Raw genomic sequence first — 14,558 nt, forward strand, 5'->3', positions numbered from 1 at the left:
AGTAGGAAAAGCATCTGCTATGAATGGTGTGAGAGCTGAGATGTTGAAGGAAGGGGGTATGACTGTTCTTGAATGGTTGGTGAGATTGTTTAATATGTGTTTTATGTTATCAATGGTACCAGTAGATTGGGTTTGTGCATGTATTGTACCACTATATAAGGGTAAGGGAGATGTGCATGAGTGTTGTAATTCAAGAGGTATTAGTTTGTTGAGTGTAGTTGGAAAAGTGTATGGTAGAGTAATGATTAATAGGATTAAGGATAAAACAGAGAATGCAATCTTAGAAGTACAGGGTGGTTTTAGAAGAGGTAGGGGTTGTATGAATCAGATTTTTACAGTTAGGCAGATATGAGATAAATATTTAGCAAAAGGTAAGGAGGTGTATGTTGCGTTTATGGATCTGGAGAAAGCGTATGATAGAGTTTATAGGGAAGCAATGTGCAATGTGATGAGGTTATATGGAGTTGGTGGAAGGTTGTTACAAGCAGTGAAAAGTTTCTACAAAGGTAGTAAAACATGTGTTAGGATAGGAAATGAAGTGAGTGATTGGTTTCCGGTGAGAGTGGGGCTGAGACAGGGATGTGTGATGTCGCCGTGGTTGTTTAACTTGTATGTTGATGGAGTGGTGAGAGAGGTGAATGCTCGAGCGCTTGTACTAGGATTAAAACTGGTAGACGAGAATGACCATGAATGGAAGGTAAATCAATTGTTGTTTGCAGATGATACTGTACTGGTTGCAGACACAGAAGAGAAGCTTGGCTGATTATTGACAGAATTTGGAAGGGTGTGTGAGAGAAGGAAGTTGAGAGTTAATGTGGGTAAGAGTAAGGTTATGAGATGTACGAGAAGGGAAGGTGGTGCAAGGTTGAATGTCATGTTGAATGGAGAGTTACTTGAGGAGGTGGATCAGTTTAGGTACTTGGGGTCTGTTGTTGTAGCAAATGGTGGAGTGGAAGCATATGTACGTCAGAGAGTGAATGAAGGTTGCAAAGTGTTGGGGGCAGTTAAGGGAGTATTAAAAAATAGAGAGCCAGGCATGAATGTAAAGAGTGTTCTATATGAGAAAGTGATTGTACCAACTGTGATGTATGAATCGGAGTTGTGGGGAATGAAAGTGATGGAGAGACAGAAATTGAATGTGTTTGAGATGAAGTGTCTAGGGAGTATGGCTGGTGTATCTCGAGTAGATGAGGTTAGAAATGAAGTGGTGAGGGTGAGAACGGGTGTAAGAAATGAGTTAGCAGCTAGAGTGGATATGAATGTGTTGAGGTGGTTTGGCCATGTTGAGAGAATGGAAAATGGCTGTCTGCTAAAGAAGGTGATGAATGCAAGAGTTGATGGGAGAAGTACAAGAGGAAGGCCAAGGTTTGGGTGGATGGATGGAGTGAAGAAAGCTCTGGGTGATAGGAGGATAAATGTGAGAGAGGTAAGAGAGTGTGCTAGAAATAGGAATGAATGGCGAGCGATTGTGACGCAGTTCCGGTAGGCCCTGCTGCTTTCTCCGGTACCTTAGATGACCGCGGAGGTAGCAGCAGTAGGAGATTCAGCATTATGAAGCTTCATCTGTGGTGGATAACGAGGGAGGGTGGGCTGTGGCACCCTAGCAGTACCAGCTGAACTCGGTTGAGTCCCTTGTCAGGCTGGGAGGAACGTAGAGAGTAGAGGTCCCCTTTTTGTTTCTGTTTCATTTGTTGATGTCGGCTACCCCCCAAAAATTAGGGGGAAGTGCCTTGGTATATGTATGTGATATATATATATATATATATATATATATATATATATATATATATATATAAAGTATATATATATATATATATATATATATATATATATAAAGTATATATATATATATATATATATATATATATATATATATAAAGTATATATATATATATAAAGTATATATATATATATATATATATATATATATATATATATATATATATTCGTGTGTGTGTGTGTATTCTTGTTCTATATTGGTTGATGTTTTAATATTGTTTAATTTTAACAATGATAGTAAACTGATACATATTCCTGAAGGAAATCTGGAAATCTTCAACAGCAGCTATTTTTCGAATTCATCAACTCGCTACTGCAATCCTTTCCTTGTGATTTTGATGAATCATAGAATGATGTGAGACTATTTTACATATAACCGAATATCATTATAGACCATATTTAGACCATATTCCTTTTGTTGTGTTTCCAACCGTACGGTGATTTAGTTTAAGGGTTTAAAGGCCGCTCATGAATGGCAGGGGCAAGGGACAGTGACGTTGCCCTATCGAGTAGGACAATGCCCTAGACTCACCATATATACTGTACATATGATCAGCGCCCAAGCCCCCTCTCCACCCAACCTAGGACCAAGGAGGGCCAGGCAATGGATGCTGATGACTCAGCAGATAGGCCTATAGGCTCACCCAAACCCCCCATCCTTAGCTCACAAGGATGCTGAGGTTGGAGGGACCAAAGGAACTAGCGAGACTAAGCGGGACTCGAACCCCAGTCTGGCGTTTACCATGTGAAACTGCATTTCCAGCAAATATTCCTGGAAACAACACAAACACATTGCTAATAATCCCCCTGTTTTTACTTTCTTTCAAGAAATTACGTTTCTTTCCATTAGTGAAAGTGATATCACCTTTTCTGTTGATTTGAAAACAAAATTTCAAATTTGGAACATCAATGAAGAAGTCCTTTTCAAAATCACGACTTCCAAATTTCGATTTTCTTCTTTTCCTTTTAGATTCTGAAGACCATACCATGGGATAAGATCAAGTTTAGGCTGATGTGCATTGAGGTGGCCCACATTCCCGAGGGGAAGGAATTCCTGACGAAATTCCTACAAGAAAAAGGATACGAATTTCTAGGTCTAGGATACTTAAAAATCGATGCTTGGTATTCCCATCCAGATCTCTTGAAGACAAATGTTAAACCACATTAGGAGTTTTAACGTATGAATTTCTTTATTAAATCTTTTGAGGATTTCATTGGATATTATTTTTTCAGCAGTTTTAGCATCATTTTTATATGTAATTTTTTAAATAAATAATTTTACGAATGCTTTTATATTTAAAGCATTTTGACTAATAATGGTTGGTTTGTGCCATATGTATATAACCTTTTCTCTATGAATTATTTAAGAAATCTTTTTTCAATATTCAGCTTAGAGTTACTGATTATTATTCAATGATTCACAAAAACTTTTCTCGAAAATAAATATAATAAACTGTTACAAAAAAAAATCATATATAAAAAATAGATAAACCTTAAATATCGTCATATATAAAAAATAGATAAACCTTAAATATCGGACTGAATTGGCCCAAAGTATTAAAAAGTATATTGCAATATTATCGTGAGACTTCCTATAAATTGTTGACGAAAGAGATAGATATTGTGTAAACAAATATTCATCATGAGTTGTGTAAAAATAAATGATGGAGAGTTTTGGCAAATGAAGAATAATTATGGCAATTATCAATAATAGATTTCAATCAGTTATCTGTTAACACGTAGGCAACCTTTTTCAAGACTTCATGTTTTGAAATAAACATTTCTGTTTTCCTTATTTTGATTATAATAGGTATTATTTCACTGTCCATTTCTAGTCAAAGATCACCAGAAAATACACTTTTTATATGAGAATGTTTAATCAAATAAAACTAGGCATTTGTAATACAATTACATGAGTGTTTTACATTTTCTTACTTTCAATTTCCGTGTGAAATAACAGTAATTGCCTGAACATCCTCACACAATTGTTGCCATCGTGTTGCAACAGAATTAGGTTCAGCAACCATGCTGAACTTCTCTGGATGTTCAATGGCCAGGGGCATTTTGACTTCTTACCTGAATTAGTAGGGCACCAGCTACCCGTTGAGATACTACCGCTAGTGAGTCATGGGGTCCTATGACTGGCCAGACAGTACTACATTGGATCCTTCTCTCTGGTTACGGTTTATTTTCCCTTTGCCTACACGCACACTGATTATTCTGGCCTATTCTTTACATATTCTGCTATGTCCACATACACCTGACAACACTGAGATTATCAAACAATTCTTCTTCACCCAAGGGGTTAACTACTGCACTGTTATGGCACAGTGACCACTTTCCTCTTGGTACGGTAAAAGAGACTTTAGTTATGGTAAGCAGCTCTTCTAGGAGAAGGACACTCCAAAATCAAACCATTGTTCTCTAGTCTTGGGTAATAACAAAGCCTCTGTACCATGGTCTTCCACTGTCTTAGGTTAGAGTTCTCTTGCTTGAGGGTACACTCGGGCAGACTGTTCTATCTGATTTCTCTTCCTCTTGTTTAGTTAAAGTTTTTATAGTTTATATAGGAGATATTTATGTTAATGTTACTGTTCTTAAGATATTTATCTTTCCTTGTTTTCTTTTCTCACTAGGCTATTTTCCCTGTTGGAGCCCCTGGGCTTATAGCACCCTGCTTTTCCAACTAGGGTTGTACCTTACCAAGTAATTATAATAATAATAACAATAATAATGATTAGGTTAGGCAAATAAAATCTACAAAACTAACTCGTTACTTACTCAAAAAGTTAATTCTAACCTAATTTCTATGTTAATTGTACCTTTTGTGTGTTTATGCAAGCAATTAGAAGTAGTTTACACCTTTTGTTTTATGTAAACTATCATTCCCTTATGGTGAAATTTTACCACCTAATGCCTACTTGTAACTAATTTCAATTCTGCCTTACTTGGTCCCAACAATTAGCAAATACAAGTAGAATATTTGCATCTTTCTTGATATCCAGAAATGTTGAAATGGGGTTGTGTTGTGGCGTTCCTTTTGTTTACTGTGATCGTGCTGCATGAGGTTACATCTAGTTGTCTTCCTGCTGCTGCATTTCCCTGCATGGGTTCCCTCTCAACGGTAGTCACCAATATTGGATATGGTGTTGATCATCAAAGTCAAATACTGTCCTCAAACATAACTGGAACAATAATATAGTTTTACTGAGAATGAATCCTATCCCAGCATCTTCGCCAATGTTGAATATGGTGTAGGTCAGCAAAGTTAAATACTGCCCTCAAACATACCTGGAACAATAATATAATTTTATTGAGAATGAATCCTATCCCAGCATCTTCGCCAATATTGGATATGGTGTTGGTCATCAAAGTTAAATACTGCCTTCAAAGATACCTGGAACAATCATATAATTTTATTGAGAAAGAATCCTATCCCAGCATCTTCGCCAATATTGGATATGGTGTTGGTCATCAAAGTTAAATACTGCCTTCAAAGATACCTGGAACAGTAATATAGTTTTATTGAGAATGAATCCTATCCCAGCATCTTCGCCAATATTGGATATGGTGTTGGTCATCAAAGTTAAATACTGCCTTCAAAGATACCAGGAACAATAATATAGTTTTATTGAGAATGAATCCTATCCCAGCATCTTCGCCAATAATGGATATGGTGTAGGTCAGCAAAGTTAAATACTGCCCTTAAACATACCTGGAACAATAATATAGTTTTATTGAGAATGAATCCTATCCCAGCATCTTTGCCAATAATGGATATGGTGTAGGTCATCAAAGTTAAATACTGCCTTCAAAGATACCTGGAACAATAATATAGTTTTATTGAAAATGAATCCTATCCCAGCATCTTCGCCAATATTGGATATGGTGTAGGTCATCAAAGTTAAATACTGCCCTTAAACATACATGGAACAATAATATAGTTTTATTGAGAATGAATCCTATCCCAGCATCTTTGCCAATAATGGATATGGTGTAGGTCAGCAAAGTTAAATACTGCCCTTAAACATACCTGGAACAATAATATAGTTTTATTGAGAATGAATCCTATCCCAGCATCTTCGCCAATAATGGATATGGTGTAGGTCATCAAAGTTAAATACTGCCCTTAAACATACCTGGAACAATAATATAGTTTTATTGAGAATGAATCCTATCCCAGCATCTTTGCCAATAATGGATATGGTGTAGGTCAGCAAAGTTAAATACTGCCCTTAAACATACCTGGAACAATAATATAGTTTTATTGAGAATGAATCCTATCCCAGCATCTTCGCCAATAATGGATATGGTGTAGGTCATCAAAGTTAAATACTGCCCTTAAACATACCTGGAACAATAATATAGTTTTATTGAGAATGAATCCTATCCCAGCATCTTCGCCAATAATGGATATGGTGTAGGTCAGCAAAGTTAAATACTGCCCTTAAACATACCTGGAACAATAATATAGTTTTATTGAAAATGAATCCTATCCCAGCATCTTCGCCAATATTGGATATGGTGTAGGTCATCAAAGTTAAATACTGCCCTTAAACATACCTGGAACAATAATATAGTTTTATTGAGAATGAATCCTATCCCAGCATCTTCGCCAATAATGGATATGGTGTAGGTCAGCAAAGTTAAATACTGCCCTTAAACATACCTGGAACAATAATATAGTTTTATTGAGAATGAATCCTATCCCAGCATCTTCGCCAATATTGGATATGGTGTAGGTCAGCAAAGTTAAATACTGCCCTCAAACATACCTGGAACAATAATATAGTTTTATTGAGAATGAATCCTATCCCAGCATCTTCGCCAATAATGGATATGGTGTAGGTCAGCAAAGTTAAATACTGCCCTTAAACATACCTGGAACAATAATATAGTTTTATTGAGAATGAATCCTATCCCAGCATCTTCGCCAATAATGGATATGGTGTAGGTCATCAAAGTTAAATACTGCCCTCAAACATTCCTGGGACAATAATATAGTTTTATTGAGAATGAATCCTATCCCAGCATCTTCGCCAATAATGGATATGGTGTAGGTCAGCAAAGTTAAATACTGCCCTCAAACATTCCTGGGACAATAATATAGTTTTATTGAGAATGAATCCTATCCCAGCATCTTCGCCAATATTGGATATGGTGTTGGTTATCAAAGTTAAATACTGCCCTCAAACATTCCTGGAACAATAATATAGTTTTATTGAGAATGAATCCTATCCCAGCATCTTCGCCAATAATGGATATGGTGTAGGTCATCAAAGTTAAATACTGCCCTCAAACATTCCTGGAACAATAATATAGTTTTATTGAGAATGAATCCTATCCCAGCATCTTCGCCAATATTGGATATGGTGTTGGTTATCAAAGTTAAATACTGCCCTCAAACATTCCTGGAACAATAATATAGTTTTATTGAGAATGAATCCTACCCCAGCATCTTCGCCAATAATGGATGTGGTGTAGGTCATCAAAGTTAAATACTGCCCTCAAACATTCCTGGAACAATAATATAGTTTTATTGAGAATGCTAGTTAGTTAATTAGTTAGTTAGTTAGTTAGTTAGGTAGTCAGTCATTCAGTTAGTTAGGTAGTCATGCAGTCAGTTTGCTAGTCAATTAGTTAGTTAGTTAGTTAGTCAGTCAGTCAGTCAGCTAGTCATGCAGTCCGTCAGTCTGTCAGTTAGTCATGCAGTCAGTCAGTCTGTCATTTAGTCATGCAGTCAGTCAGTCTGTCAGTTAGTCATGCAGTCAGTCAGTCTGTCAGTTAGTCATGCAGTCAGTTAGTTAGTTAGGATGATAAATATTTGAAAATAAGATCCTGAAAAATGTTCACGATATTTCACTAGCAAGTAATATGAAAATTAGAAATACATCTAATTTAAAACCATTTTAGAAAATGTGGCTAAACTCTCCAGAAACTAAACCACTTTCCAGTGACAATTACCTATCACAGAGGTAAAAACGTAGTAGGGCAAATACTTCTGACAAAGTAGCAGCAATTTCCAGAGAAGAAGCAAAACTTACACCGATCCGAATTGCTCTCGCAAGAAGATCTCGAAATAATAAAGTCTCTCCCATCTGGAATGCCTTCCGCGAACATCGGGTGCTGCTATTGCGAAAAAGATTCTGCTCTTTCGCGGTTCAGTAGAGATGAGAATGTTGATGTGAATTCACCTCAAGTGCGACTCTGCTCTTGTGCAAAGAATATCTTTTCCGGCGAGAATTTTTTTTATAAAGAAGATTTTCTTGTAATACACTGGTGATGCCTGAGGAAGTGGGTCGTAATCATTAGATTTTCACCTGATCGTAAAAGAAATGACAGCAAAAAAATGATTGAATTGGTACATCAAAAACAACAACAATAACAACAAATGCGGTGAGAATTTTTTTTAAAGAAGATTTTCTTGTAATACACTGGTGATGCCTGAGGAAGTGGGGAGTAATCATTAGATTTTCGCCTGATCGTAAAAGAAATGACAGCAAAAAAATTATTGAATTGATACATAAAAAACAACAACAACAACAAATGCAGAGACAATTTTTTTAAAGAAGATTTTCTTGTAATACACTGGTGATGCCTGAGGAAGTGGGTAGTAATCATTAAATTTTTGCTTGATCGTAAAAGAAATGTCAGCAAAAACTTATTGTATTAATACAACAACAACAACAACAACAACAAATACAGCCGTGTCTAGTCCACTGCAGGACAAACGCTTCAGACGTGTCCTTATTCATGTCTGGGGTTTGGCCAGATTTAATCAACACGCTGCCCACTGCGGATTGGTGATGGTGGGAGACTTTACTCAGATCGCTTAATAGGTAATTTATAATAATTCGTATCACGAAATGGAATAGTCATAGATTAACTAAAACAATTATATGTTTAGATACTAAGATAAAAGTACTAACATGTAGGTGATTAAAAGGAAAGAAATACTATCTTTTGATATAACTATGATCACTAAAACATTCTTATGAAAATAGGCCTGGTAATCTAAATGAAGTACATTGTATTATTATTATTATTACTTGCTAAGCTACAACCCTAGTTGAAAAAGCAGGATGCTATAAGCCCGGTGGCCCCCAACAGGGAAAATAGTCCAGTGAGGAAAGGAAATAAGGAAAAATTAAATATTTTAGTAATGAATCTTTATGCAACATAAACCTTCTCTCGGATGGTTCATAAGGCTTTAATATTACAATATACCATACACAGGCCTCAGTAACTTAATAACTCTATGCCTCTTCGAAGTGAGAAGTGTCAATCAGACAGCAAGCCCTTCATTTACCAATTGTTAATTGAGCGATAATTAAGCTTCGTTTAATTGTCTAGGGTAAGTCCAGTCGTCTTCTAACATCTGGCTCCCCTTCGTAGTGGGTAATGCCGTCAGTGCCCCTCACGTAGTATGCTGTATGCATTACTATTGGACTTTTGAAGCATCCTGTCATGCCCTAGCTATATGCATATACATATATGTATACATACACGCACACATATACAGTATATATATGTATATATATATATATATATATATATATATATATATATATATATATATATATATATATGTATATATACATATAAATATATATATATATATATATATATATATATATATATATATATATATATATATATATATACTGTATATATATATCTATATATATATATATATATATATAAATATATATACACATATATACAGTATATACTATATATAAATAAATTATATATGTATATATATATATATATATATATATATATATATATATATATCTATATATATATATATATATATATATATATACATGCAGTATATTTATAAAACATATACTGTATATATACACATATCTATATATACATATCTATAGTATGAATATATATATATATATGCATATATATATACATATATATATATATATATATATATATATATATATATATATATATATATATAGATGGATAGATACACACACACGCATATATATATATATATATATATATATATATATATATATACATAGAACTCGGGTTTTGTGCACTTGCGTTCTAAATAGGTTTACGAAGCCTATAATCTTTCTAAGACAGATCTTAATCAGTTTGAAATCCATAATTGCTCCTAAATTACGTCCAATTCAACAAAATTGACCATGAAGATATTGTTCACGCCTTATGGTCTTCCTTGGGTAAATATATTTTATAAATGTCCAACAGAATATAACTGGAAGTTCTGAGTCATCACGTTCCGTTTGTGAATTATAACTACACTAATGTACGCGACCCGTCAAAAATGACGGATAGATATTTAGATAAATATATATATACACATATTTAAGCATTCCTACCCCCCTCCCCCTTTCCTCTAGGAGTACATTATCTCACCAGGGTATGACTAATCTCCCTCCCCCCTGCTCTAGGAACGGGGAGAGACAGAGTAGTTATACGTCTGGTATGCCACTGAGCGTGAACGGAAAGATATACAGGTATATATATATATATATATATATATATATATATATATATATATATAGTATGCATATATATATATATATATATATATATATATATATATATGTGTGTGTGTGTGTGTGTGTGTGTGCGCGCATGTATTGTATATATGATATCTATATCTATCTATCTATCTATCTATATATATATATATATATATATATATATATATATATATATATATATATATATATATATATATATATATATATATATATATATATGTGTGTGTGTGCGTATATATATATATATATATATATATATATATATATATATATATATATATGTATATATATGTGTGTGTTATATATATATATATATATATATATATATATATATATATATATATATATATATATATATACAGTATATAAACACAAAATTAAAAAGTATTTTTCTTTTTCGTTTTGTGTTTCTTAAGATTTTATTTATGGATATCAGCTCTCATTTCTCCAACCTTTATTTCTAGGCGTAAAATGGATCTAATAGTTGAAGGGAAACTCTGAAAATGAATATTCTTACCCCATTTCAAATAGAATATAAATTTTAATGATAATAGTATGAGACTCCCATGAAAATTATAACGTTTTCTTTCATAAAGCTGAAAGAGAAAACGTATCCTCAATATATTTGAACGTTGACATAAATAGAATGACATCTCGAAAAAAATGATGAATACTACTTTTGAATAGTTTATTTAAAGAAATATGATTCAATTAGAATTTTTTTCTATTTCTAATTACGGTTTGTGACACTTACGGTTAGTGTTAGTGTGATAAATCTATATAGTCTCTGATTGGTCGGTGTGCAAGGGTTAGAGAAGTCCAATTATAGAGCTGTCTGGCCAATGCTTAAAGAATAAGTAATCAGATGTATTGTAACATTACTGCATTTATTAATTTATTTCCTTTTTCTTGAGGGGGGGGGGGTTCATAAGACTTCCCTTAACACCATTTTGTCTTTTTCATTTGGGAATAAAAAAAAATCCAAAACTATAGTCAATTTCTTTTAATGAGGCAGATTTGCACCGACTTGCAGCGGTGCCCTTTTAGCTCGGAAAAGTTTCCCCATCGCGGATTAGTTAGAATTATCTTGTCCAACCAATCAGCGATCAGGAAACTTTTCCGAGCTAAAAGGGCACCGCTGCGAGTCGGTGCAAATCTGCCTCGCTAAAAAAGATTGACTATAGATCAGTCTTGCCCAAATTTATCAGTACCCTACTTCGTGAAAATAGTAAGCAGGCTCTGTAATTAAATCAAGTCTTAGTAATGATGTAAAGATCTGATTTTCTAACAAAAAACTCCTTATAGATTTTATGATAATGATTTTAAACATAATTTAAATGAAGTTTTTTTTACTCAGCACTTTTTACTCCTTAGGTCTAATCTAACCATGATATTGTTCACATTATCCTCTAGTGATTATATGAAAGTAACAGTCATGAACCTTCTGTTATGTATTTTATATGAAAGTAACAGTCATTAACCTTCTGTTATGTATTTTGTACTGTAATACTATATGTGTTACGGGTATTAAGAGTAATGTTGCACAGTATTGCATTGATAGAACATATTCCAACCTAGTTTATAAGTCTAGTAACGTATGTTATGAAGGATTTAATCATTGATTAATTGTCTTAAAATTAGGATGTGATTCTTCTTACTTTTTTATTGCAAGAGGATTCGATCTCTTATAGTGATGCTCATTTGATATTTCTGTATTGTTGTGTACGAGTTTTGTTTACATATTCTCTCGACGTCATTATTATTACTATTACTTGCTATGCTAAAACCCCAGTTCGAAAACCAGGATGCTATAAACCCAGGGCTCCAGCAGGGAGAATAGCCCAATGAGGAAAGGAAACGCGGAAAAATAAAGTATTTTAAGAACAGTAATATTAGAATACATATCTCCTATATAAACTATGAAAACTTTAACAAAACAAGTGGAAGAGAAATAAGACAGAATAGTGTGCCTGAGTGTACCCTCAAGCAAAACGACTCTAACCCAAGACAGTGGAAGACCATGGTACAGAGGCTATGTCACTACCCAAGACTAGAGAACAATGGTGTGATTTAAGAGTGTCCTAGAAAAGCTGCTTACCAAAGCTAAAGAGTCTCTTCTACCCTTACCAAGAGGAAAGTGACCATCTGAACAATTACAGCGCAGTGGCTAAACCCTTCAGTGAAAAAAATCGTTTGGTAATCTCAGTGTTGAAAGGTGTATAAGGATAGAGGAGAATACATATATAATAGGCCAGACTATTCAGTGTATGTGTAGACAAAAGGAAAATGAACCGTAACCAGAGAGAAGAATCCAATGTAGTACTGTCTGGCCGGTCAAAGGACCCCATAACTCTCTAGCAGTAGTATATCAATGGGTGACTGGTGCCCTGGCCAATCTACTACCTATAAAATGACCTGAGATGTCAGGATGCCAAAAAACCTGAAATAAATTAATTACATAATCTCACTCGAGAGTCAGAATTTGTAACTGTAGAGCAGAGTAATATTAAAAATATTTTATTAAGAAGATTATATTCCATCTACCAAGAGGACAAGTCGGCGAAGATGCTGGGATAGGAGTCATTTTCAATAAAACTATATTATTGTTCCAGATATGTTTGAGGGCAGTATTTAACTTTGCTGACCTACACCATATCCAACATTGGCGAAGATGCTGTGGTAGGATTCATTTTCAATAAAACTATATTATCGTCCCAGGTATGTTTGAGACCAGTATTTAACTTTGATGGCCAACACCATATCCAATATTGGTGAAGATGCTGGGATAGGATTCATTCTAAATAAAACTATATTATTGATCCAGATATGTTTGAGGGCAGTATTTAACTTTGATAGCCAACACCATATCCAATATTGGCGAAGATGCTGGGATAGGATTCATTCTCAATAAAACTATATTATTGTTCCAGATATGTTTGAAGGCAGTATTTAACTTTGCTGACCTACACCATATCCAACATTGGCGAAGATGCTGTGGTAGGATTCATTTTCAATAAAACTATATTATCGTCCCAGGTATGTTTGAGACCAGTATTTAACTTTGATGACCAACACCATATCCAATATTGGTGAAGATGCTGGGATAGGATTCATTCTCAATAAAACTATATTATTGATCCAGATATGTTTGAGGGCAGTATTTAACTTTGATAGCCAACACCATATCCAATATTGGCGAAGATGCTGGGATAGGATTCATTCTCAATAAAACTATATTATTGTTCCAGATATGTTTGAGGGCAGTATTTAACTTTGATAGCCAACACCATATCCAATATTGGCGAAGATGCTGGGATAGGATTCATTATCAATAAAACTATATTATTGTTCCAGGTATGTTTGGGGGCAGTATTTAACTTTGATAGCCAACACCATATCCATTATTGGCGAAGATGCTGGGATAGGATTCATTCTCAATAAAACTATAGTATTGTTCCAGATATGTTTGAGGGCAGTATTTAACTTTGATAGGCAACCCCATATCCAATATTGGTGAAGATGCTGGGATAGGATTCATTCTCAATAAAACTATATTGTTCCAGGAATGTTTGAGGGCAGTATTTAACTTTGATAGCCAACACCATATCCAATATTGGCGAAGATGCTGGGATAGGATTCATTCTCAATAAAACTATATTATTGTTCCAGGTATGTTTGAAGGCAGTATTTAACTTTGATAGCCAACACCATATCCAATATTGGCGAAGATGCTGGGATAGGATTCATTCTCAATAAAACTATATTATTGTTCCAGATATGTTTGAGGGCAGTATTTAACTTTGCTGACCAACACCATATCCATTATTGGCGGAGATGCTGGGATAGGATTCATTCTCAATAAAACTATATTATTGTTCCAGGTATGTTTGAGACCAGTATTTAACTTTGATAGCCAACACCATATCCAATATTGGCGAAGATGCTGGGATAGGATTCATTCTCAATAAAACTATATTGTTCCAGGAATGTTTGAGGGCAGTATTTAACTTTGATAGCCAACACCATATCCAATATTGGCGAAGATGCTGGGATACGATTCATTCTCAATAAAACTATATTATTGTTCCAGGTATGTTTGAGGGCAGTATTTAACTTTGATAGCCAACACCATATCCAATATTGGCGAAGATGCTGGGATAGGATTCATTCTCAATAAAACTATATTATTGTTCCAGATATGTTTGAGGGCAGTATTTAACTTTAATAGCCAACACCATATCCAAT

At 34.3% G+C, this 14,558-nt stretch overlaps 2 protein-coding genes across 2 annotated transcripts in view; one reads left to right on the forward strand and one right to left on the reverse strand.

The window, feature by feature from the left end:
• Positions 1–3,130, forward strand: part of LOC137657612 (protein Star-like) — a 13,425-nt gene extending 10,295 nt beyond the window's left edge. The window contains exon 7 of the mRNA XM_068391971.1: positions 2,750–3,130. Coding sequence (XP_068248072.1) covers positions 2,750–2,947 — 198 coding nt within the window. The 3' untranslated portion in view covers positions 2,948–3,130. The remainder of the gene's footprint in view (positions 1–2,749) is intronic.
• LOC137657613 (protein Star-like) overlaps positions 1–14,558 on the reverse strand; it is a 213,702-nt gene that overhangs the window by 179,973 nt on the left and 19,171 nt on the right. The window lies entirely within an intron of this gene.

Source organism: Palaemon carinicauda, chromosome 18, assembly GCF_036898095.1.
Source record: "Palaemon carinicauda isolate YSFRI2023 chromosome 18, ASM3689809v2, whole genome shotgun sequence".
NCBI classification, from domain to species: Eukaryota; Metazoa; Arthropoda; class Malacostraca; order Decapoda; family Palaemonidae; genus Palaemon; species Palaemon carinicauda.